The sequence below is a fragment of the Hipposideros armiger genome, unplaced genomic scaffold (genome assembly GCF_001890085.2).
Source record: "Hipposideros armiger isolate ML-2016 unplaced genomic scaffold, ASM189008v1 scaffold_256, whole genome shotgun sequence".
In the NCBI taxonomy this organism is placed as follows: Eukaryota; Metazoa; Chordata; class Mammalia; order Chiroptera; family Hipposideridae; genus Hipposideros; species Hipposideros armiger.
In genome coordinates this window covers 1,982,126-2,009,672 of record NW_017731606.1, presented here as the reverse complement: position 1 = coordinate 2,009,672, position 27,547 = coordinate 1,982,126, and the positions used below count along the sequence as shown (strand labels likewise).

The 27,547-nt window shown below is 37.3% G+C and overlaps 1 protein-coding gene across 2 annotated transcripts in view; it reads left to right on the top strand.

Moving 5' to 3' along the window:
- Positions 1-616: 616 nt before the first annotated feature.
- IPO7 (importin 7) overlaps positions 617-27,547 on the top strand; it is a 52,373-nt gene continuing 25,442 nt past the window's right edge. Inside the window, exons 1-6 of one of the 2 annotated variants that reach the window (XM_019656235.1) lie at positions 617-852; positions 16,889-16,970; positions 20,865-21,018; positions 21,502-21,660; positions 25,073-25,229; positions 27,033-27,122. In XM_019656235.1, the coding sequence (XP_019511780.1) occupies positions 769-852; positions 16,889-16,970; positions 20,865-21,018; positions 21,502-21,660; positions 25,073-25,229; positions 27,033-27,122 (726 nt within the window). In that variant the 5' untranslated portion in view covers positions 617-768. The remainder of the gene's footprint in view (positions 853-16,888; positions 16,971-20,864; positions 21,019-21,501; positions 21,661-25,072; positions 25,230-27,032; positions 27,123-27,547) is intronic. The other variant, XM_019656234.1, reaches the window with a different exon arrangement.

Sequence of the window (27,547 nt, the reverse complement as noted above, 5' to 3'; positions counted from 1 at the left end):
AAACTGTTTCTTTAACTGTTTTTAAAAAGACGGGTTTTAATAGGGATTATGCTTTTATTCTGCATTTAGATGTGATTTACATAAAGTTCCTGCCAAAATTTGCATACTCAATAAAAAGCCATTATTTTCTATTATAATAAATATGTAATGTGATAAATACCTTTTACACATAAAGCTCATTTAATCTTTCGTTATTTTCTTAGGATAGTCTCATAAATGGGATTACTTGGGTCAAAGATGATATAGAAACAGTCTCAAATTGCTTTTCAAAATGTTTCCTTCAATTGCACAACTACTAGCAGCGGATTGCATCACTCATTGTATCAGATTCACCTCATAGCCACTATAAGTATATTATGATGTGAAAATTTATAATTGCTTATTTTAATTTTCTTTCTATGGAGTCTGAACGGTTTCCTTTTTCCCAAGCCAATTTAACCAAAGCGCCAATCTGCCACTCTGCCAGCTTGGTTTTCTTTTTTCATTAGCACGACTTGTCGGTATGAGAGAGCTCAGGGCCACGTGGGCTGTCGACTTCACGGGTGGACTACATATCCCAAGGTGCTCCGCGGCGCGCCGACAGGAAGCAGCCGAAGCTTCTCCCGCCTCCACGCCAAGGCGAAGAGGTTCTATCCGGGGCCTTGGCGCTTCTCTTTCCTTTCGCGCCGGTTGCCGCTGCGGAGCGCGGCGGGTCCATGTGCGCAGTGAGCGGCGCTGTTCCTGGCTCAGAAGCACCCGAGCCCCGCGTTTGACCGAGTCCGCGCTGTGATGGACCCCAACACCATTATCGAGGCCCTGCGGGGCACTATGGACCCAGCCCTGCGTGAGGCCGCCGAGCGCCAGCTCAATGAAGTAAGGACGCCGGGCTGGCGGCGGCGGGCAGGCGAGCGCGCGGGAGGTCTGTGTCAGGCCAAGCCCTCTGGGCCTGGTCAGAGACGCGGACGGCGTCGCGGAGGGGCCCAACTGGAGGGGTGGGGCGGGGACCTGACGGCGAGTGCCACGCCGGGGCGCTTCTGGCTGTTGCTGCTGCGGTGGTGGCGGCGGCCCAGGCTGCCTTAGTGTCGGATCCTGAGCTGGGCCTCTGGCTGAGGTCGAGGCACGAGGAGCCGGCTGAGGCGAGGCGGGCGTGACGGGCTGGACACATGGCTGGGTCGGGTAGCCTACCGCCTTCTGGCTCGTTCCCCGCGCCCAGAAGGGGGCGAAACTCACTGGGAGGTTTTTCAGATGTTTCCGGGAGCAGTCTCGCTGGCGCCGGGTTTTGGAGGGGCTCCTGGGAATGCAGAACTGGTCCATTGGGAGCTGCGCCTGTCAGCTTGTCACTTCACCGGGCTGATCAGTGTGACCTGCACAACTTTCTCCTCTCTGGCTGAGCTGCTAGGAAAAGCTTTGAGGAGCAAGCCCCCGCCTCTAATTTAGCAGGGTGAGGGTAGTGCGGGATACTCACATGAGTCTGATTCACTGCTCTTTAATAACGCCTCAGTTCGGAGGCAGGGCGATGTGGTGGCAAGTGTCAGGTGAAGTGCACCCTTCTAGCTAGAGCTGCAACTCTAATTTCTTTACTGACCTTGGGCAGGTCGCTTAACCTTTTGATGCTGAGTTTTTTCCCCATTCATAAAATTAGGCCACAGTGTTTCTGTGACTGTCAAGTGAGACAGTGTAAGACAGAGTGTCTTGAAACGGGCCAAGCTCCATATCAACTCACTGAGGGTGGGGTTTTTTTCCTCCCTCATTTTTGAGGGACCACTCTTGGAAAACAGTCTTATTATGTGGGTATTTTGTGCTGTCTTTAGTTTCATTCTCTGTTTATAGATTTCTGCAACTTTTTATATTTTAGTGAGTATTTTAAATGCTTCTTAAAAGGACCGCTTTAATTTCTTATGCCAGTTATTTTTGTCTTTGGTATACTACTGATTTTGCCAGCTTTCGTGAGGGTTAGGGTACATTTTTTTTAACGTAAAAAGAAGTCTTTTAAAGTAGAAATTGAATTATTTTATGCTTCTCTTCGTTGGTAGGCAAATCATTTAGAAATGTTTATATTGACTTACTAGAAGCTGCACAAGTATTCCTAATTGAACATCTTCAATGTACAATGCAACTTTTAGAGATCTCTCCCCTTAAGGAACTTATATTTTAAGACCACCTACAGACTTGATACAAATTAAGTATAAAATTGTTTTAAAATAAAGAGTTAAATCTATTTTATACGTAAATGAGACCATCATTTGATTGTACCAAGAGCTATGGTCAAATTCTGTCTCAGTAGCTTTGGGGAGGAGCTTAGATTTCTTTTGGATATAAAATAATGAATTGAAACAAGTTCCCAATTTGAACCATTACTAAACTATGGAGGGAGTTATGGATCACTTATTTGATTTGTTTTGTGATAGGTTAAGATGGACAATATTTTGTTTATGAAGTATTAATGCATGTATAAGCCTAGACACTAAACGTCATTTCCACCATGACTTTGCTCTGATAGCACATTGTTTTGACTAAACATACTAGCATGTAATTATCAATTTTAAAAATTACTATTTGAAAGAGTTGGTTTTCTTGTAGAAAAATAGGATAAGTAATACTTCCTGCAAATTTGAAAATTAATTTATTCCTCCAGCAGGTATTGAGTGTCTAGTTCTATTCACTAACATCTTGTAATAGAGACCTGGGGTAAGTATATCACAAGCTAGTTTTTGGAAGATAAACAAATAAAATAGTATTCAAAGCATTGTTTACTTAACTGTGAAGTTGCTGTTAGAGTTTTGGAATACTCTGAAATAGTGAACACTGCTTATCTTTTCTGTCAAAGAAAATTTGGTATCTGGTCTACATTTCTGTGATTGTTAGCTATTTATATTTTGTAAATTTCTTTCTATTATTACACCTAGATTTTTAAAGTAATTTTCCTAAGGTAACTTTTCTGTTAGAGTATTTATTCTCATCCCTAATCTTCATTCTAATGAAGTGATCCATTTGAATACTTTTTGCTTTGACTTTCTATGATAGAACCTTGATTTAGGAAATAGATCCCAGATAAGTCTTAAAGAAGGGTAACTGTAGTAAGAATGAGAAAGTAACATTTTAGATCTGGCAGAGTTTTCTTGCTCTAAGATAAGATGAACCAGTCATTCCATGATGTCTCTACTGAAGCTATATTTTGGTTCATTTTGTTAAAAGAAAAAGATCATTGACATTTGAATAAATCTCTTCAGCTAAGTGAAGTAATCACAGTTCTGTAAAAATTGTAAATGTTATCAAAGTATTATAGTGCAAATAGTTTTTTTAAATGTGTTCCTGCCTCGGTGATTAACTATTCCAATCTGTTTGGAACTCCTTTTACTCAGTTATCTCCCAGACTTGTTCTCGCTCTTCTATCACTTTTCCAACTGTCTCCATATCACTAAAAAACTCCTGGACTACCACACTCCCTATCTCCCTTCTCGTTTATTTTTCTCTATAGCACTGATTTATCATCATACATATTTTACTTAACTGTTCTCACTATAATTTTGAATTTCAGGAGGACAGGAATTTTTGTCCTTTATTACTGCCATTGTTAGGCTTCACTACTTGTTAAAATAGATAACATAGGCTTTTAGTTTGTTATACCACCTCTACTTCAAGGATTTTTGGGGTATTTATACATTTTTTATATTACATATAGATAAAATTAAGAAAGTTTTATTAAACTGTTGAAGATATCTCTTTCGCAGATATTTTCAGAAACATCTGACTTACTCTGTAGTATGTTGAGAATTTTTTTTGAACCACTGTTAAAATTTTAACAAACTGCCTCAGAGCCTGGAGAAAATCATTAAAAAGTTGAAGTGTTCTTGGAAATATAATTGAACACCACTTTAGCCTTTTTAAAAAACTACTGAAGGACCGGCCGAGTGGCGTGTTGGTTAGGGGCTGGCTTGGGACGCCAGAGGGCCCCGGTTCGGATCCCACATATGAGGGCCAGTGACACTGCCCTCTACATCTGAGATGCTGAACAACAGCTCAACTTGGAGCTGGGCTGCCGGGAGTTGCAGGCGACGGCGTAGGCTGCAGCCCCTGCTGCAGTGGGTTGCCATGGGCTATCGTGTGTAGCCAGGAGCCAGCGTGAGCGGCCAGCAGCGGTTGTGAGCTGCCGTCCAGAAGCCGGCGACTGATCTGCCTTGCCCGGGGAGAGTGCAATGATGGTGCCAACTTGGGCCAGTGAAGCAACGTCCTCCACAACTAGACGGAAGAACAAAAAAAGGACAGTAACTTGTCTGTTCCCTTCCCCCAATTCCCCAGCGCTGTTCCCATCCCCCAATTCCCCAATAAAAATCTTTAAAAAAAAACAAACTGAAGAATTCCTGAACTAGCTGGGGGAATCTTAGGAAAGTTATTTAACAACCTAGGCATCATTTTCCCTATGTATAAAATGAAAGTAGTTACAGTATGTATGTCATTGTGTTATGTGAGTTGAGTGAGAGGATGGCATGTAAAAAATTTCAGAAAGCATTTGGTACCTAGTAAGTTCTTTCCAGATTATTTGAACTGTCGGTTGATTAACCAATCCAATATGCCATAAATTTTATTTTCTATGTTAGTCTACTAGCTTGGTAGTTGTACATCTCAGTGGAAAATGATCACTAATGGCGAAAGAACACCAGTACATATTCTTTGGACACTGAGGTCACTAAGTAGGTAGCATTATTGTAAAATCTAAAATATGTGACATTTGGTATTCATTCATTCAACATTAATTGTTATGGTCTAGAGACTATTTGCTCTTGGGTATACAAAAACTGGCTTTTAAATTCATAAACTATTCTGAGTCACCTCTGGGATCGTCACAAATGGTTACTATTACTACTGTGATATATTTTATTTATAAGTGGTTAATTTGATTTCAATTTAATAAAGGAATTACACAGTGGTTAATAAAAATGTCAGCTCTAGAAATTTGCAAAATGACAGCGTGTTTATAGGACAATTTGGCATGTCTCAGAATTCAACAAAATATTTATGAGAATAAAGCGTGTATTTTTTAAGACAGTATGTAGTCTGAGCAGGTAGCATTCCTTAATTAAGACTGTCATGAAGTAGACACTGTTTTGAATTTGGGAGAGGGAAAGTCCCTGGATACTTTGGCTGTTAGACAGGAAATTGACACAGCGTGTTAAAGATCTGGCAGAAAGATAGCACTACATTAATATTGGTAAGAAAACGATTTTCTTTTTCAGATGTATTAGATGTACATATCATTTTACTTGTTTCTGTCAGCAGCACATAAGTTTGATTTAAAGTGGGTTTTTTCTTTTGGCCACTAATTTATAATTTAAAAGTGTTTAAAAACTTCTTAGTTAGAAAGTGGTTAAGTATTACTGCTATTTAGTGAAAGGCAAGAGGATACAGTGAAGAGCTTCAGCCTAGTCCTGATTCTACCGCTGTGATGACTTAACCTCACTATGCCTCATATTTCATGTAGGTAAAATAAAGTATTTGCTCTGTCAAATTCTCTAATAAAACAGAAAGGTTAGAAATCTTTTGAATCTTGAAATTATATCTGGTTGTATTTATTTTATGTAAACTCTGATGTCACAGTGCCCTTAAATTAAGCCTCTCTCTTCCTTATAAATGGTGTAAAGTATAGTAGCTAATTGAAGTCCTCTTTGGTTGTATTCCAATGGAAAGAAATAATAAAAAGTTACCTCTTAAAGAGTAAACTTTAAAAGATATCAACATGAGGGTACATTGGAAAAATGTGTGTCTAGAGGGTAAACTGATATTGGAGAAAATATAACTTAAGTTTTAAGTCTGGTTTGGTGAGCTGGTAAACATCCAGGAGAAAATGTCTAGTAGGCAAGGAATGTGGAACTGTATGTAGTTTAGGACAGAAAGCAGCAATGGAAAAGTAATTTTTTTTCTACAGGTGAATTGAGAGGAAAGGAGTATGATCCAGAGGTGTGGGGTGGACCGAAGGCTACACTTTGAGCCATGCCCATTTCTGGGACTTTGAGAAACAGGAAAAAGGAGACTGGAGAATTGTGCGTAACAGTAGAACAAAGCTAATAAAATGAATTTCAAGTAAGAAGGTTGGTTGTGGACAATTTAGTTTCCTATTTCCTTAAATTTCATAAATTTTCTACTAGTAAATGTGAATTACTTTTGTAATAAGTAAAAAGCTATTAGAAAAAGAAAGCATTGCTGACATTTCTAAATGAGGGAGTTTAAAGTAAAATGAAGATTTTTGAGGGGCAATGCTTTAAAAATATTGGTGAATTTGGAGAATGCAATTTCTGATTACAGGGTTAGTGCGTGGAATGCTAGTAAGGGAGTGGGGAAAGATTGTAGGTTAAAAGGGTAGGTTGGGGGAAATTTGTTTATGTGGATAGGTGTATTTTTCTTTCTTTTTTTTTTTATAAGATTAGACTTTATTTTGGGGAGTAGGGAAGCTGCCTGTGGAGTAGTTTTCATGTCTATTATTACCTGTTGTAATAATAGTTTTCCACCTGTAATGTTTTATAGTCATCTATCCTAGAATTACATCCCTTATACTGCTTCAAGATCTTATATTCCTACAGCATACATCTAATCATGTAAAAACTTTCAAAACAAGTTCACACTTACTAGATCTTGATGTGGTTACAGCTTGCCTATTCATTTTTGTCTTTCACTATTCTCTTTGATTCCCCTGATAATCTCTTTAATGTAACACTCATACTTCTTTTCCTTTTCTGTGGGTTTAAGCCCTTTAGGGTCTAACTCAAAATTTTACCTGTTAGTCCAATTAGAATTCATTTCCCAACCTACCTCATAGTAATCTTTTATCTCAGTAGTGTCTGGCACATTGTAGGGACTAGTAAGTGGAGTTAAGTTAAAGGAGATGGAGTTGGGGCCTGTGAAGAATTTTGATGAGATGGATTAAAGGTGAATGTCGAAGTATCTGGATTGTTGACAGATAATGAGAAGGTATAAGAAGTTGTCTAAAAGGGTTTTTGTGTTATTGTTAGCAGCTTTTAAACTTTAGCATTGGTTTTAGCTCTACGTAATGATGTATAATGGCCCATTTGTTGCTTTAATTCTGGTTCTCTCCTATAAGCCAGGAGCTTGAACAGGGGCATATACGAATAATTATAGTGCCAGCATTCAGAAGTTACATTTATACTCTGACTCATATAAAAGATTTATTGTAGCATCTTTTAAGGCCTCTATCAGTGTTTGCCAAACTGTTGAGAATACCATAATTACTCAAATTTTAAAGTGTTTTTGTGATAGATTGATGCTAGTGATATTTATACTTATTTTTTAATTACCATAACATATAAAGATCTTTTAATATAATACATGTAATATAATAATAGTTAATGTGATACAAATTATTTGAAATAAGTGATAGTTTGCTATACCCAAGAATGCCAGAAAGTGTCAGAGATCACCTGATGCTTAAAAGAATGGTTTTTCTTAATTTGAACATTTAATGGATGTATTTATTTCACCTGTTCTATAATTGTACAGACCTGTGGTCTTTTTTTTAATTTTAAATCTTGATTGAGTTGTAATTTACATTCCATAAAATTCACCTGTTTTAAGTGAAAATCAGTGATTTTTAGTAGATTTATTGAGTGGTTCAACCAGGAACACAATCCAGTTTTGGAACATTTCCGTTATTCCAGTTACTCTTCCCAGTTTATAGTTAATCCCCTATCCTAACCCCAGGCAGTTGCTAATCTACTTTCTGTCTCAATTTTCTTGGGAATCTGGTGTCTGATATTTAGTATTACTTTAAGTCCATTTGTTATGTTCTTTGGGAGAATACAAGGCTTCCTGCATTAGGGATTTCAGCGGGATGGAAATTTGTGTGGTGCAGGTAATTAGATGTCCCAGGTAGTTTGCTTGTGCTATTCCCGCTGATTGAAATAGCCTTTCTTCCTTAACCTTAGTGTATTGTAGCTCAGTTGTCTGAAGATAACACTTTTTTTGTCAGTTGAACTTTTAGATGTATACTTGTGTATTTTTTAAGGTAAAGTAACTTAAAATAATAAAGAGTATATAAGTTTTCATAGTTCAGTTTTATTGGGCTCTTAGTAACTTTATTGAATTCAGCAACATAAAGTATCCCATTTAGTGGGCTTTACTATGTCCAGAGTTATGCAGTCATCATCAGAAATGTTAGAACTTTTTCGTCACCCCAAAAAGAGACCCCATACCCATTAGCAGTCATTCCCCATTTTCCCCCATACTCCAAATCCTAGGCCACTTTCTTTCTTCATATATTTGCCTATTGTAGACATTTCATATAAATGAAATCATACAGTATGTAGTTTTGTGACTGGCTTCTTTCATATAGCATAATGGTTATAGGGTTCATACATGTTGTAGCATCTATAAGTACTTAATGCTTTTTATTACCAAATAATACTCCATCGTGTGTGTGTGTGTGTGTGTGTGTGTGTGTGTGTGTATATATAGAGAGAGAGAGAGAGAGAGAGAGAGAGAGAGAGCGCCAAAAAAAATGTATATACCTTTTAAGAAAGGAAAAAACTATTAAAATTGTAATACTCAATATATACTGATAACAAAAGGTGAAAACAAGTCACGTTTGACTTCTGCAATTACAAGAGGTGCTCAAAGTGGTTACCATTAACGTCCAGACACTTCTGATTACAGCAAACATTGTTTGGTAGACTTCTGTGGCGAGCGTGTAAACTGTTCTAACACCACAGCAGAAGCAGCAAGACTTGATGGCTGTGCGATGCCTCCCGGGATCTTCCCTTGTGCACATCACACACAGTACACGCGTCTCAGACTTACCAAGAATGCTTGCAGTTGTTAGGCTTCTTGGAGGTTCTGTTGCATACTCATGCCTCCATTGTCGTTGTAATTCCACAACATTCTCAAATTTCAAATACCACTTCAAAATGATCTTGCGCTCGAACGACGACAACCGTGCTTCCGCCCACTTTCTTTGACTGTCCTGCCTGTCATGTGGTGACACTAGCATTCATTTGATTATTAATGCCACCTTTTGAGCAAACGTCATACTACACATTGCTACTGTAATTCAATTCAACTTCGAAAAGTAATAGATAACATCTCTCAAAATGTGTCTACATTTTTTTGGCACCCCCAGTAGATAGGCCACATTTTGCTTAGGTCATCAGTTGATGAACTTGTGAGTTGTTTCCACTTTGGGGCTATTATGAATAATGCCACTGTGAAATGTTCAGGGAAAAGTAGTCTTGTTATTTTTTTAATTGAGGGATAATTTACATATAAGTAAAAAATATGTACAGCTCAGTCAGTTTTTACCTAGGTACCACCATCTAGATCAAGATATATACCGGGGTGCCAAAAAAATGTATACAAGCGGACACTTTGGCCAACCCTCTCAAGCAGTAGTTCGCCATAATCAGAAGTGTCTGGACACTGATGGTAACCACTTTGAGCACCTCTTGTAATTGCAGAAGTCAAATGTGACTTGTATTCATCTTTTTTTATAGGTATATATTGAATATTACAATTTTAATAGTTTTCCTTTTTTTAAAATGTGTATACATTTTTTTTTGGCACCCTCTATAACATTTGCATTGGCCTACAACTTTCCCTTGAGACTCTTCCCAATCAATACCTTTCCTCTTCCAGGTTACCATTATTCTGACTTCTGCTAACTATAGATTAGATTTGTCTGTCCTCCAACTTCATGTACATAGAATCACATGGTATGTACCCAGGTAGTCTGGCTTCTTAGCATGTTTTTGAGATCTGTAGGTTGGTTTCCGTAGGTTGTTGTTTTTTGTTTGTTTTAAGTTATTGTATAGTATTTCATTATATGAATTGTACCACAGTTTGTTTATGCATTCACTTGTCATAGGACAGGTATTATTGTGGGCATAAGCACTTATTTCTCTGAAATATATAAGGGTGAAATTGCTAGGTTGTAAGGTAGCTGCATGTTAGAAATTGCCAGTTTTCCAATATAGTTGTACCAGTTTCTATATCTGCCAGCATTGTGTGAGTTTGTCTTTTTCTACCTCCTCACCAGCACTTTGGTGTATTGCATATACTGTATTGAGATAGGACTGTCTTGTCAATTGTACTCATTCTTTTGTAATTTGCTTGTATGTATTTGCTAATTTTTGTGGAGTGATTAACTTTTCCTCAGATGTTGCAGATATTTTCCCTTTTTTTAAAACATTTTTACTTTTTATCTACTTGATACTGAAACTGTTTTATGGATGACTTCTTTCTCAAGCTGCAGCCGCCCCCCCCCCCATCTCCCCTGCAGTGGGGAGGACTCTAGTCTGCCCTCCTGTGAGAATGTGCAGCACAAGTGGCACCCAGAGGTGTGCCGCCACTGCCCTGATGTGCCCATCCTCCTGGTGGGCACCAAGAAGGACCTGAGAGCCCAGCCTGGTACCCTACGGCGCCTCAAGGAGCAGGGCCAGGCGCCCATCACACTGTAGGCAGAACCATGCTGTATGCTACCTCAAGCGCTCGGCCCTGCAGCAGGACGGTGTTAAGGAGATGTCTGGGCTGTGCTCAACTCCACACCTATCAAGCGTGGGCGGTCCTGCATCCTCTTGTGAGCCTAGCACACAGCTTGAAGGCTGCCTCTGGCACCCCTTGCCAACGGGCTCCTTGAATGCCTGTTTCTTCTTAAGGAGGCCCACAGGGAAAGGGGCTTTGGGCTCTGACCCAGTCTGCTTGGGAATTCCAGGTATTCTTGAGAGCTCACTCAGGCTGAGGTTGGATCCCTCCCTAAGAAGCCAACCCAGTGCCTCCTCCCATTTTCCCCTACTGACCAGTTGATCTAGCTTTCCACACACATGTTGCTGCCTACTGTGGTGCCTTCCCTCAGGTTAGGGGCTGTCAGCTGTCCCTAACCTCTCCCTTGCTGCTCTTTGAATTGTTCCCCCCTCAAGATGCTTTCTTCCTCAAAGGAATCACAGAATCCTGAGAAGATGAATGTGCCCTAACTTGCCCCCATGTACCCAGGCCTTATGCATCGCTGGTGGGCTCCTGATTCCATCAGCATTAGTAAAAGCTCCTGTCCCCAGTTGGGTGGGTGTGGGGCAGGGAGACTTTTATTGCTTTCGGCTTTTGGTGTCATGGTTAGTTTTCCCCACCAAGATGATAAAAATAACTGCTTGGTTTCCTTCAAGTACTCTTGCAGTTTTGTTTTTTATATTTAAACCTTAAGAAGTTTTGAAATTGCCAAAAGTCCTTCGTGTTTTTTTTGTTTTTGTTTTTGTTATCAGTCTAGTATTCATCTGACACTATACAGGTTTTTTGTTTGTTTGTTTGTTTTTAAGATTTTATTGGAGAATCGGGGAAGGGGAACTAATAGGTTGCTGTTCCTTTGTTCTTCAGTCCAGTTGTGGAGGACGTCGCTTCACTGGCCCATGTTGGTATTATCATTGCGCTCTTTCCGGGTGAGGCAGTTGCTTGCCAGCCGTTGGACGGTTGCTCACAGTGGCTCCTGGCAGCTCACGCTGGCTGCCGGCCACTCATGGCAGCCCACTGTAGCAGGGGCTTCAGCCTACGCTATCGCCGGCGACCCACGGCAGCCCAGCTCCAGGTTGAGCTGCCATGCACCATCTCAGCTGTAGGCAGCGCAGCGTCACTGGCCCTCATATGGGATCTGAACCGAGGTCCTGCTGCTCAGAGCTGCTGTGCCAAGCCAACCAACGTGCCACTCAGCTGGCCCACTAAAGGTCCTTTGCTAATGTAACATTTTTGGAGTACCTGTTGTGCTGTAGGAAGGTACAGTGAGTGGTATATGCTCACTTTTAACTCATGTAGTGTGTACAGCCAACAAAAACAGTGGTGGTTGTCGTTGTTTTTGTTGTTTTAACATGACTCCTAAACAAAAATCAATAACCTCCATTTGGGGCTCCAGTTATAGAAAGCGGTATTTTTCAACTCAGAAGGAAAAACTGCAGTATTGGGACCTCAAGAGAGTGTTTTATATACAAAATCACACAGGCTGTATTTTATGGGTTCTTAAGGAATCAAAGATTAATTTATCAATATTCTGTTTAAGCTCTACTGCCTTTAATATATACTCTCTGAGAAAGATGAAATTCTGCTGTGTGTGGATATATAAACAACATAACATTTGTTGTCTTGATATTTGCTAAAATGTTTTCTATATTTTACTCCATAACAGCCATCCTATGAAATACGTTATACTGATTTTGTAATTGAGACTTAGGTTTGCTGAATCAACTTGCTCAAGAGTTAAAAATGTAAGAAGTGGCATCACCTATATTTATAACCAGGACTATCTGATTCCAGCAGTCTATTCCAGGAGTTCATAATTTGATGCAGGAGATAAGATATATTCTGTAATATAAATGACCTAAAAAATACCATAGTAGTAGTATGGATAGTAGTGTCCTTTGTGGGGGTCATCTTAAATATAATTATGCTTAAATATAAATACGCTTTTTACTCTATACTGCCCCTGCAAGTATCAGCTGCTTCCAAGGCATTTTTTTTATTGATTCGTTCAGTGATTCATTTAATAAATTTGTCTAATATCTTAAATGCCAAGCATCATAGGAGGAATTGGATGTACAAACAATATAGTCCTTACTGTCAACGGAGCTTAAAGTCTGATTAACAGGAGAGGCAGACATAAAGCCAGTCTGTAAATATAATAATTACAAATATGTAATAAGTGTTATGGTGGGAAAAAACCTGGAGATTATGAGATTAACAGGGGCCCTACTTTAGCTTGAATGACCAGCCAGGAAAGGCTTTTCTAAGGAAATGTTTTAAGCTGAAACCCAAAGAAGGGAACTATAAACCAGTTAACTCTGGTGAAGCATTGGAGAGAAGAGTCTTAATCTGGTAGGTAGAAAGTCACAGCATGTACAAAGACTCTGAAATGGGGTAATACGTTGTTGAAAGAATCTAAAGAAGGCTGCTACAGTGGGGCAGTAGGGGTTGAGAAAGTTTCTTTAAATGAGGCTGAAGAAATAGGCTGGGCAAAATATTGGGTCTTCAGAAAAGTCATGATGTATTTTGTCTGTGTTTTTTTGTTTTGTTTTTTTTAAGATTTTTATTGGGGAATTGGGGGGATGGGAACAGTGCTGGGGAATTGGGGGAAGGGGAACAGACAAGTTGCTGTCGTTTTGTTCTTCAGTCTAGTTGTGGAGGACGTTGCTTCACTGGTCCAAGTTGGCACCATCATTGCGCTCTTCCCGGGCGAGGCAGATCAGTCGCCAGCTTCTGGACAGCCGCTCACTGCGGCTGCCGGCCACTCACGCTGGCTGCTGGCCACACACGGTAGCCCATGGCAACCCACTGCCACAGGGGCTGCAGCCTACGCCGTCGCGGGCGACTCATGGCAGCCCAGCTCCAGGTTGAGCTGTTGTTCATCATCTTAGCTGTAGAGGGCAGTGTCACTGGCCCTCATATGTGGGATCCGAACCGGGGCCCTCTGGCGTCCCAAGCCAGTTCTTAACCATCGCGCCACTCGGTCGGCCCTTGTCTATGTTTTTCAAAGGTCATTTATTTAAATAAAGAACAAAGATCAATCAATGATATATTGCCCGTTTTTTTCGATAACCTTTTGCCATCTCTCAGTGAGTGTCATAATTCCTCGTTCATAGAAGGACCTGTCTTTATTTGCGAAAAAATGAACAAGGTACTGATTTACAGCCTCATCTGAATTGAACGTTATACCACGCAAGGAGTTTTGAAGAGAGCAAAACAAGTGTAAGTCTGACGGCACAAGGTCACGCAAGTATGGTGGGTGTGGCAACACATCCCATCCAAGCTCCAATAATTTTTGACGGATGATCAAACTTGTGTATGGTCTCGCGTTGTCACGATGGAACGGAACTCTTTTTCAGTTAACAAGCTCTGGACGTTTCTGGATGATGGATTCGTTGCCGACAGTACACATTCGAACTGATTGTTTGGTTCCTTGGTAGGAGCTGGGAAAATCACAACACCTTTAAAATCCCACCACACCGAGAGCATAACCTTCCTCTGATGAATGTCTGCTTTTGATGTCGTTTGAGGCAAATCATCATGTCGGGACCAAGACCGTTTGTGCACCACATTGTTGTAAACAATCCACTTCTCATCACCAGTCATCATTCGCTTCAAAAAAGGATCATTTTTCTCACGTTTCATGAGCATATTGCAGTTGTTTATATACGCCATCAAATGAACTTCTTTGAGTTCATGCGGAACCCAAATATCGAGCTTGCTTACGAATCCCAGCTTCTTTAGGTGGTCGTGAACGCTTGAATGTTCAATGTTTCTGCAGTCTCTCGTGTCGTGTAATGTGGGTTTGACTTGATCAGTGCCTTTATTTTGTCGTCATCAACCTCGGTGAGCCTCCCTGACTGAGGAGCATCATTGAGATCAAAATCACCAGCTTGGAATTTCGTGAGCCATCGTTGGCATTGGTGTTCTTGTAGAGCATTGTCGCCGTAAACTTTATGCAACTTTTCACAAGCTTGACGCGTGTTCTTCCCTTTCTGGAAGTAAAACAGTAAAATATGGCAAAAATGCACAGTTTGGTCTTCCATCTTCAACATGTTGTATAATCTCCAAAACTCAACCAAATTGCTCATTTTTTTTTTTAGAATGAAGCTAGAACTGTCAGCTGTCAAATGACATAGCAATAACATAGATGTGAATGACTCTAGTACTTCCAAAAATGAACTAGTGCCATGTTGCAAACATGTGTCATGACTTTTCTGAAGACCCAATAATACACGACCTTGTAGGCTTTGGAAAATAGAGTACAAAGTTGTTGAAAGGTTTGTTTACAGGGGATTGGTTTAAAATTTTAAAGCTCATTCGCTGTTAAATAGAATGGTTGGGGGCAAACATTAAGAGAGATGGCAGTCACTTGGACCAGGATGATGTTAATGGGAATGCAGAAACTACATTTATTAATTATATAAGCATTTTGGGTATAGAATTTACAGGGCCTGATGAGTTGAGATAAAGAAGAGGAAAGTATTAGAGAAGACATTCAGACAGACTTCAGATATGAATAACTGAGGATAGTGATGAGAAAGGAGAAAGGTTGTAAGAGGTGGTGCAAGGAAATAGTTACAGGTTTTAAGTGGAAAAGATGCTTTGAACATAGTAAGTCTGAGAAGCTTGGGAGATAATGAAGTTAGGGATGTTAAGTAGGTCTGTCAAAGTGATCTGGACTAGAAATAACATATTTGACATGGATGGTATTTAAAGATGGGTTAGGGCTGGCCGAGTGGCTCAGTTGGTTGGTTAAAGTTCGCTCAGGAGTGCGAGCTCTGAGCAACAGCGGTTCGAATCCCGGCCCGAGCTGAGCAGCCGCTGAGCTGCCAACAGGTGCCAGGTTGGCTCAGCTAATCAATCAATAAAATAAAGATGGTTTGGATGAAATCAGTTGTGGAGTGGAAAAGATAGCCTTTGAGTCCTGGCACCAGGTTCCAGCATTTACAGATTAAATAGGATGAGAAACCAGCAAAGAAGCCTGAGAAAGGACCAGGAAAAGTAGTGTATGAATTGCATAGATGGAAGGGTGTTTCAAGAAACTGATAGTGGTTAACTGTGTTCTGATCTATTTAGAGTACTGGAAGGAGCAAATAACTCCCCTTCACCCACCTAACTACTTCTGTTCAGGTCTTAAACTTAAGCGTTACTGCTCTGAGTTAGGAGATTCTCCTTTTAATTCTTCTTTTGTGTCCTCTACTTTGTTATACTTTATTGCAATTACCTGTTTAACTTGTTTCCCTTCACTAAACTCTTAAATTTCCACGAGGTCATGAAGCCTCATTTGTCTTGTTCAATCCTGTATTCTCAGTTCCTGGCATAGTGTCTTATACCAAGAACATCTACATAAGTAATTTTTGGAGTGACTGAATGAATAAAATGTTGCTTGAGGTTTTAATCTGAAAGAAATTTTTTATATCCAAATGGAATATTTTCTGCTTTGAAAAATGTTTGGGGGGGAAGTATGTCAAGAGGAAACTAAAATAAAAATCACTGTTCATGTGGCCATGTGCAGAAAAATAGTAAAACATGGGCTGGAAGGAGAAGATGACATAGCTGGTGGGTAAATCAGAGAGGGGATGAAACAGGAAACATACAAGAAAGGATTTAATTTGAATGTTGAGTTCTTTTTTAAAAAACTAGAAGCAAATATGACAAATTTAGGAATCATTAAGTAACTTTTTTGTACTGTTAATGAAATTGACGCAGGTTCATAGTGTAAAATTTGAAAAACAGTGTATAAAGAATAGCTCCTCTATAATCTTACCCCAGAGATAACGACTATATTTGCATTTTCGGTATATTTCATTTTTTCCTGTATGTGTTGCTTTGCATATGCATATAAAAGTATTTATTAGTTTGTATTCTGCTTTTGTTGAATGTTCAGTTATTGATTTTTCAATTCCCTGTTGAAATATAACATGCATACAGAAAAGTGAACATAAAGGGTATAGTTGATTAATTTTCACAAACTAAACACACTTATATAACACAGCCATGTTAAGAACTAAAACATTAATAGCATTGTGGAAACCACCTCCACCCCAGGCTATCAATTTTTGCTGATTTAGTTTTGTTTCTAGCCACTTAATAAAATGTCTCTATGGAGAAATTATTACTGAATTGGGGAAAATAGGTATCAAAGGATATTGTTTTTGTGCTGCTGCCACCAGTGTAGGTTAAGAATGCTAATTGGGAGGTGCAGCGGAATGCAGACAAAGGCAAACATCCAAAATGTTTTAGGAGTTAGGATGTTAAATTTTTTGAGTTCATTTTTTTTTGTAGGTGAATGATGGGAAGTAAGGCTGGGACTAACTTATGGAGAGCCTTTTGTGCCAGCTAAGCTGTGGAATAGAGTACTTGAGAATATTTGTTTGCTGAAATTTAAAATATATATTTTTGATTATAGGCACACAAGACTCTGAATTTTGTTTCGACGCTGCTTCAGATTACTATGTCAGAACAACTGGATTTACCTGTCAGACAAGCAGGCAAGTTTCCTGAATTATTTTCTTGGGTGTATCTAAATATATTGTTTAAAAGGTTCATAGTTGAATAGCAGAGGCATCTTGGGATAGCCCTTCAGTGATTTTCTTCCCTGGAAATAGGTTTGTTCTTATGTGTTTACGACAAACAGCAAGTGCCTTGTTGTTTGGTGGCAGAGTTCAAAGGAATGTGATATTTCCATGAATTAAAAGAGAAGCTGGAAAGAGAAATTGATGAGGTTTATTAAAAGATTCTGTGTATTCCTTGTTTCTGTCCCTGATGGATGATGATTCTAAGATACAAGCCTCTTTGTTTCTGCAATTGTTCCTTACTGATACGTATTTGCTTTTACTGTTTATTTCAACAATTTGAAAAGTACTATTTATTTTCTTTTTTTTTTTTTTTAAGATTTATATTGGGGAATTGGGGGGATGGGAACAGTGCTGGGGAATTGGGGCAAGGGGAACAGACAAGTTGCTGTTTTGTTCTTCAGTCTAGTTGTGGAGGACGTTGCTTCACTGGCCCAAGTTGGCACCATCATTGCGCTGTTCCCGGGCAAGGCAGATCAGTTGCCGGCTTCTGGATGGCCGCTCACTGCAGCTGCTGGCCGCTCACGCTGGCTGCTGGCTACATACGGTAGCCCATGGCAACCCACTGCCACGGGGCTGCAGCCTACGCCGTCGCAGGTGACTCACGGCAGCCCAGCACCAGGTCGAGCTGTTGTTCAGCATCTTAGCTGTAGAGGGCAGTGTCACTGGCCCTCATATATGGGATCCGAACCGGGGCCCTCTGGCGTCCCAAGCCAGTTCTTAACCATCGTGCCACTCGGCCGGCCCCTGAAAAGTACTATTTCTTAGTTCAGGTTTCAACAAGATAATGAGCAGTTCCCTTAGTATCAAAGTTTGTGAAAATGTGGCACACTGTTTCTGGTATTATCTGTTGGACTAATGGAATTCACATCTTTGTCTTACTAATTTATTTGCAGATGTATTAATTTTATAGGAAATATAATGTAGCAATAATTTCACCCTTATAGAAAAATCAGTTATATTCTGGTGTTATTTCTTGCTGTTCATCCCTACACCAATTTTGTTTAAAAAATAATTCTTTGCTTCACTTAGTGTATAGTAAGCATTTGCCCTTTTTTTACACAGTGTTAGTCTTAAAATTTATATTTTACCATAATATGCCATGGGCAGTGAACTATTTCTCAATTGTTAGACTTTAATCTCAGGTCTGTTTCATTAACAATTATATTCCCAGTGCCTAAAATACTGCCTGACACACTGAAGGTACTCAGTAAATAAGTGAATGAATGTAATGTAATTGTTTATTATACAGTAAAACCTTGGATTGCGAGTAACTTGGTTTGTGAGTGTTCCGCAAGATGAGCAAACATTTCTAATACATTTTAATGTGGTAAAAGAGCGATGTCTTGCAATAGAGGCAGTTTGTTTCCAGAACGAATTATGCTCGCAAAACAAGGCGTTACTGTATTTTTAAAAATTGGTATGTAAGTAGCACAAAAATGGAACATATTTTGTGCCTATAAAATATATAATTTCACTGCATCCTGGTCAACAGTAAATCTTTTAAAAAAATTTCTTAGAGAAAGGTTGATTGTTGTAACTGTCATTTTTTTTTTACTAATGAAGTTGATATTTTCCCATTTGGTTATATTTTAGATAAGAATCTTTGCCTGTAAATCTCAAATTTTTACTAAGATGTTGAAAGTGTTTTGCATTTAGGAGGAACCTTAACACATTTTAGAGACTTAATTATGTGTATTGTGTGTGTTATGTGGCTCTGGCTTCTGGCCACCCTGTGAATGAGTGATGTTCATAATATCCTGTTCTCAGCAGCCCTATTCAAGTCCTGTAGAAGAATAGTGTCTATCACTTCTTTTATGGAGTCAGTCTATCTCATATTTTGTCTTCCTCTTTTCTTGATGCCTTCTATTTTCCCCAGCATTATTGTCTTTTCCGAAAACCCCTGCCTTCTCATGATGTGCCCTTCAATTTTGTCATGTTTGTCTCCAGCGTTGTTTCATGCTTTAATTTGCTCTCGGACCCACTTGTTCTTTCTGGCAATGCGGGTATCTATACAGCAAAATTAAATAGTACTAGAAAGTTGTTTATTAGTATGTGCAAAACCAGAAGCAACCAAACTATGAAATTGGTCAAAAATTTAAAATATATAATCATTACTTTAAAAATTACACCCTTGTAATAATTGAATGATACTTTGTAGTGTCTGGCAAATGGTAGTTTTCATCTGCTAGACTTTGAAGATGCGTTCATTCTGTCTTTGTAGTAGAGTTCAAACATCCTGGATGGAATAGCCTGAATCACAAGATGCTTGCAGTACAGTTCTCACTTGTTCATGTATTTTATTAGACTAAACAACTTTTAAAATACTGAATCAAATTATACAAATAAGTATATATACCCAATTCCTTTGTACATAACAATAAAAGGAAATACCCAGGCTTTATCAAGTCTTAATTTTGATCTTTGTTGTTTTGGAGCTCTAAAGAATCAAAATTCTAAAAGTAGTATTAATCTGAAACATGTCAGTCCCATATACTGAGTCAGTGTTGTTTACTATAGATGTAATTTATCTTGAAACTTTTGTTGAAGGGCATTTTGATATGTAGTCTTTTTTGAAATATTATGAGATGGGTATTTTAATTCCCAAGATAAAGTAAAGTAGAATATAAAATCCTTTTTATGATAACTGATAGAGTTGTATCAGTTATCCTTATTTGAACAGGCACAGGACTCCAGGTAAGAGATAATTACTAATCAGAGAAGAGCCAGTGTTTTGTGGGATATAGGAATTAATTAATTTTGAATAATTTCCTTTTCCTATACATTCTGTACATTTGTGATGGAGGGTTCCCTCTTTCTGATTGTCCCTCCCTCCCCACCTCCCTTCCCTCATTTGTGGGGCGAGGACTGAATAAAAAATATTGTTAGCAATCTAGTTCCGTTCAAGTTAACCAGCATTGTACAAGATAGCAGTATGATAGCTGACAGAAAGTAGTAATCTGTAATTTTTGAACACAGAAAATTCTCCCATAAAACAACATTAAGTTGTGTGATTGTGGTGTATGATTGAAGTGCTTAGATTTATAGACTTAAGAATTTACATATAATGTAATTTTTCTACGATAGAAATCATCTTTGTATCTTAGTCAGTTGGGCTGCTGTACTATAGATTGGATTGCTTATAAAAACAGAAATTTATTTTTCACAGCTCTGAAGGCTGAGAAGTCCAAGATCAGGACACTGGCAGATTTGGTGTCTGATGAAGACCCACTTTCTGGTTCATAGAAACTTAGTTGGTGGAAAGGGGGAAGCTCTCTGAAGTCTCTCTTATAAGGGCATTAATTCCATTCATGATATCAGAGCCCTCATGACCTAATCATCTACCAGATGCCTTAATAGCATCATGTTGGGGGTTAAGATTTCAATTTGAATTTGGGGAGCCACAAATATTCAGTCTATCACAGTGTTACACTAATTGTAGAAGCTCTTTCGGTGTGTGTGTCTTTAGAGGCTTCATTTGGTAAAATCTTTATAGCTTTCCTACAGAAAATAGGATATAAAATAAAGTGTTATGAATAAATGTGATGTAAAAAGTCTGTGTGTTTATTTGCAAAGTTCTCTTAGGCTGTGTGTTTAATAAAAATTTTGCGGGTGATTAGCTGAGTATTAAATTTGTGTTTGATTATCAACTTTTAAAGTAATACAATTCATTATTTTGTTTTTAAAAGGATAGCTTGACTAACAATGGTTGATCTGAAAGAAAGAAATTCAGGTGTGGACACCAGTTTATAAGGGATATTCACAGTGCTTTCATAGTAAATACTCTTTTTTTGTCAAAATATATTTTAGGTGTTATCTATTTGAAAAATATGATAACACAGTATTGGCCAGATCGGGAAACAGCACCACGGGATATATCACCTTATACTATTCCAGAGGAAGATCGACATTGTATTCGGGAAAATATTGTAGAAGCCATTATACACTCTCCTGAGCTCATCAGGTATATATATATATATATATATGTATATGTATTTATATGTATATTTTTAAACTTACCCATTGTTGCAGGTATATAATTTGTGGGCTTTTGGGGGCGGGCTGGAAATTGGGAAGTCTTTTCAGAACATAGAAACCTGTCATTTTTGTAGCAGAAAACAACAAATGCTGTTACAGGAGAAATTTTTTATTTTATTTTCTTACTGCAATTGAATTTTACATTTATAAAATCAAAAACTTTTAAATTTTATGTAAAACTTGTGAAACACACTGATCAGATGAAAGGGGGTGAAGAAAACTATAGAATGCCGTCATATAATTTATATTGTGTAGTCTTTTGATATTTGAAATAGTAGGAGCAGTTGTTCAGTGACTTATTTTTGTCTAAACAGTGACTTATTTTTGTCTAAAATTTTCTTTGTATGAGTTAGCAAAATTTTATCTAGGTAGCATTTCTTTCTCCTTATTGTTTCTTTTTGACTTTCAGGGTACAGCTTACTACGTGCATTCATCATATCATCAAACATGATTATCCAAGCCGCTGGACTGCCATTGTGGACAAAATTGGCTTTTATCTTCAGTCTGATAACAGCGCTTGTTGGCTAGGAATTCTTCTTTGCCTCTATCAGCTTGTAAAAAATTATGAGTAAGTGTCTCTCTCAATTCCTATAGAGTTTTGAGAAGTGGGAAAAGTTTGGAAAATTTAAGCTAATTTTTTTGAACATCTAAAATTACATTTGGTATATATATATTTAAATTAGTGAATTATGTTCATTTTAATTCACAGTTTTCTTTTTGAAATGGCATTCTTATTTTAATTCTGCAGTCTCTTCTGTTGATCAATTAATAAACTACTTGTGCTCTTTTTTCTTAATCATTATGTTTCCCTATTCAAAAACTGAGTTATCTCTAACTCCTCAATATGGGCTCCTCATTATGTGCTGATAAAAGGCCTAAAGATAATAAGCTTTTTGTTTAAATGTGAAGGGGATCATAGTACATTGAACATTAGAGTTCTTTATTCTGGCTTCCTGTGAATTTTTATCCTGATTTGGGTTCTTGATAAGTTTCAAGAACCTACCTCTAATTCTGTAAGAAGAATATGTTGGAATTTCATATGATCATTTTTAATCATTTTGTTTTGAGGGATTTACAGTCACCTGTTTCAGTGTTTGCATATTTGAGCAAATTGTAGTTCATGTAAGTAATTGGTATCAGTAAGATAGATTATTTTAGACTAAGGGATCATTTTAGATCAGGTTTAGGGATTAGGAAAAAAAAAATCTAACCTTAGAAGTTGAGATATACAGCACTGAAAGTAGTAAGTCAAATTTTTGCGGGATTTTCTCTTAAGCGTGTGGTGGCAGTAATGAAATTGGTAGGCAAATGAAAGTTTTAATATTTGAAAATTATGTGGAAGGCATGAGGAACACTTACACCATGATGGTGGCTTTATTTCCAGTCCTAACAGCTACACAGATGCCATTGTGAGCCCTCTTATTTTGGGGCTTGTAGTTAGCCTCCGATACCCTTTTTGGGTCCCAACTCAAAGTAGCTGATCAACTGCTGCTTTTGTTCTGAGCAGGAGAGAAATCATTCCATTTACAGCATTGGTACTGGTGTTTTCTTGTGTTCCCACCAGCTACCCATCTTCCTGCTAAGGAATGTTCCAGCTGTTGCTCCAACCTCTGTCAGAGTGCCAGTTGTTGTAGTTCTGGTAAGTGAGTGACTAAAATGAGAGAGAATAAATAATAAGTTGTCATTGTCGTTGAGGAGGTACAAGTCTCTCCTGTCCTATAATCTTAGCAGGAGAGAGTATGACAGGAATTTTTTAATAGGAGACACAGGAGGCTGCTACAATATTGGAATTCCAGTTCATTTTCAGCCAGTGTGCGGTTGTGGAGCACAAGGTGTTCACAAGGGATCTGTGTGGACTGAAGCAGTTCTAAGAAAATTCATGGAGAAATTGGAAGTTGTTACCTTCAGGAGCATAGATCCTCAGGAAATACTTGTCAGTTGAAGGAGCACAGAAGGAGCATTTGAAGAGGAAGGCATGTCACACCATGTGGAGTAGTATGAACAAAGAAAGAAAGGTACAGCGGTGGAAATTAGACACTGTCTCTAGTGGGTAGTGAGGTGACTGCTAAATGGTATGGATAATTTCTGTTAAGGTTGGGGATGATTTTGGACTTGTAAGTTTGGACCATGTTAAAGAGGGTTTTGAATGCCGTGATGGGGAATTTGGATGTGATCTTTTAGATACAGATGAACCATTGGAGGTTTTCTTTTTCTTTTTCTTTCTTTTTTTTTTTTTTTAATAGAAAAGTGATGGGCTAGTATTTAAGGATTTCCTATCAATATGGCTCATCAGATTGGCATACCATATAGCCTTATGGTAGTGGGCTTTTATTAGTGTCACATTTTCACGGGTTCAGGAATTTCAGGTCTTATGGAATAGTAATTTGTTTCCTACAGTAAATTACATTCATACCCTTTAGCTTAGATTAGCAACCAGTATCACCCAACTCCCAGTTCAGTACTCAATGTAGAGAGGGAGGTAGAAGAGAAGAATGTCTAACATGGAATAAGTATTCAAACTCTGTTAATTTGAGATATCACCTGGGTTGCTTAAATAGAGAGAGGTGCTTAATATAGATCTCACCTTTATTGTTTCAAGGGAATATTGTCTATAATTATTATAGTTTGTATAATAAGATTGGAGAGTGCAAATGGCTTTTAGAAATTGTTTTATTGATTCAAAGAAATGTACAGATAACCTTTTAAAGTGTATGCTAGATATACTTTCTCAGCACATTAAAATACTTAAAATAATCTGTCAGTTAATTGTTTAGCAGTCTTAGTCATTATTAATGTGAACATTTCTCTTGGTGTTTTTTTTTTATTCATGGAGATTTTACTTTGGTTCTCATTTCACTCAATAGCAAAAAAGAATCCAGCCTTTTTAAGAGTTTCTCTACCTTTTAAAAATGTGATCATATATGTAATTCTTAAATATATTTTCCCTCTTCTAAAAGTCTACCAGTAGATAAAACTGGATTCTGGTAAAGGAAAACCAGTTTAAAGAAGTTTATATAATGTAATGTAGAAATAATTTGGAAGCTGGTGTTCCTTTCCCCTGGTTCTAAACCACAAATTCAATTATTTAGTTTCTCTTTTGAAATAAACCAACAGACCTTTTAACAACACAGTTAAAATGTTAAGGAATCTATATGCAAAAATGTCTCAATTAGGTCAGCAATTCTTTACCCATAATCTTGGAGCAAAATGTGGTTCAAAATTCAGGATTCTTTGAGTTTTAGAAAGGTAATAAATAAGGTTTACATAATAAATGTTCTGTAATGTTTCTTCTGCACCAGCAACTCAGTAGTCAAACACATTATTATATCTACTACAAAAATGTGTGAATATTCACTGCAAATGGGATAAAGATCATAAATAACCTGTTGAGGTCTGATTTTGTTGCCAAATGGGCTATAATAGAACTTCTGGTTTATAATGCTTTTAGAAATAGAATATTTTTTGCTTTGTAGATGCCACTCTGCTTTAATGCTCTTGGTATGTAAATTACATAAGGATGGTAAAATATATATTTGATTTTATATCTATCAGCTGCTAATGTTTAAAAGCCAAATCATTTCAGCTCCTCAATTGTACCAGTATTCAGAATTAGATACATCATAGTCAAGTTGTTAAGAGGGCAGTCTTTGGATCTCAACTGCTGAAGTTCATACCCAGATGTGTATACTGGGAAAGATATTTAACTTCTCTGTGCATGAGTTTCCTCAACTATAGAAGTGAGGATATTAATGGGGCCTTGAAGACTATGACCTCATGATAAATGCTCAGTAAATTTTATATATTCTATTATTTGAGGTTTTTCTCAAGTTGCTTTTGCTTGTTGTTTGGTTACATGGTAGGTTTTTCTTCTATTTACTAATAATTGCGTGAGCAAACAAGTAGTTTAAATTTATATCTCATATATAAATTGTGAAATAAAAGTAAATTCTTACAGAATTAGTTTGTATTCCTACCCAAAGGTACAAGAAACCAGAGGAACGGAGTCCATTGGTAGCAGCAATGCAGCATTTCCTGCCAGTGCTCAAGGACCGTTTTATTCAGCTTCTTTCTGATCAATCTGATCAATCTGTTCTTATCCAGAAACAAATTTTCAAGATCTTCTATGCTCTTGTTCAGGTAATTTTTATAAAGCAGTTTTTTTTGTTTTTTTTTAGCTGAGCCATCCTGCCACCTGTTGGCAGCTCAGCGGCTGCTCAGCTCAGGCCGGACTCGAACTGCTGTTGCTCAGAGCTCAAACTCTTGAGCAAGCTCTTAACCAACTGAGCCATTTGGCCAGCCCTTAAAGCAGTTTTTATATGTAAAAAGTCTGTGTGTCTAGATTAAGTGGGTGATTTGCTAGTCAAATATATAAATTGTCAAAATTATAAGTATGTTAAAAGTCTAACCAAGCATACTTTCCCAAATACACAAACAGCTAATAATCTTAAAATATAATGGTCATTCTTAAGTTCTCTTAATCCAACACTATTTACAAAATTAGTTAATTTTTCTTACACCTTTTACCTTAAGAAATCACAAGTCTGACAATCAGTTCTTGGTTACAGTTTATATCTAAAAAGCACTCTGACACGCCAAATATACATAGATTGTCCCAGTAATTACAAAACCTAAAACGTGCTCCTGTATACACACCCACTTTTGTGCCCAAACTTTCAGGGGGAATATCTTTCGTTTTAATTTTTTTAATTCAAATTTTTATTTGTTTACATTTAGGTACTTATTTTTTGTATTATAAAGGAATTTTGGCTTTCATTTTTTAACATATTATGGTGCAAGAAATTTTATGTAACAAACAATTACAAAACACAAGAACACATACAAAGTACAAGAAATTTTATGTACTAGTAACAAATTTATGATGTTTATGCATCATAGAAAGCCAAGAACTCTTCATCATTGCAAGTTCATCGGAAGTTCCACAAAACCAATTATCGTATTCCAGGATATTATTTTGCATACAGATAATGATTGATTTCTGGACTCATAAGCATAAATAAAAGAATTAAAAAACATTTATGTAGATATGGAATATGGGAATATATACATTATACCCATGTATAATGTGCATCCTTATTTTTCCCTCACAAATTTGGGCAAAAAAATGTGCGTTATATGTGGCATAATATGGTAATATCTCTGTCTTAACCTAAGGGCACTTTGATGTCATTCCATTGACTCCTTATGTAATTCTTTTTAAAGTGATCTGAGTAGACAGCATGTATACATCTGTTTTCGTTCTTTTTCCCCCTAACTGGTAGGATCCCAACTTTTATATTAAAAATAAGTTTTTTGTATAAAATGTTTTAGGGCATAGGACAAAATACTTAACCTGTACAATTTTTTTTGAGACAGCATACCCTGATATAAAAATATAGCCCTTCTCACTTGTGAAAATAGATGTTCTAAAATTCTAAATAGGATATTGATTTTTATGAGCCTGTTAAGAGATAGCATTTGTTCCAGGAATGCAAGAATGGATCAGCAGTAAGAAATCAGTTTCTGTGATTAACTCCTATGAAATGAGAGTCCTGTAACCATGTTTGAGTATGCCAGATAAAGTATTTGATAAAATTTAATAACTGTTCCTGATTTTAAAAAAAACAACAAACACTAAGAACTCTGAAATAGAAATATCCTTAACTTGATAAAAAATGTTCACTAGATATCTACAATAAATATCACCTAATGGTGAAAATAAGATAGATTCCAGTAATTTGAGAATAAGACAAGGATGCCCACTGTCATTGCCACAATTCAGCAGTGCAAATAACTAACCAAATAAGCCAAATAAGAAATTTTCCTGTGTACTAAAAATAGGATATGTGGATTGAATGAAGTACTTTTTGCAGGTTTTTGTAAAAGGAAATGGGATTTTCTTTTGTAAGGATTTTAAAAATTGATTTTTGATTTTTAATTTAGTATACACTACCATTGGAACTTATAAACCAACAGAACCTGACAGAATGGATAGAAATTTTAAAGACTGTTGTGAACAGGGATGTACCTAATGTAAGTCTCTTTGTGTTTCCTTATATTATTAAACATACTTAATTATCTTTTGAGAATTTTAACTGTTATTTCCTGTAACATTCTTTATAAACTTATGTAATTTGTGATACAAATCTTTCTAAAGCGATACCATTTCATTTGTTTACATATGTGCATATACTAAGTAAAAATTTGTGAAGGGTTATTTCATATATTAAGTGCTTATGTATATCTTTATTTCATCCGAATTCTTCTGTTTCTTACTGTCTCAGTTTTTAATTAAAAGTTCATAATATGTATCACCTCACATAGTTATAAATTTTTTCATGATGTGAACTTGTGCTACTGTCTTAGCAACCTTCAATATATAATACAATATTGTTAGCTATAGTCACCATGCTATACATTATATCTCCAGCACTTATCTTGTAACTAGAACTTTGAAC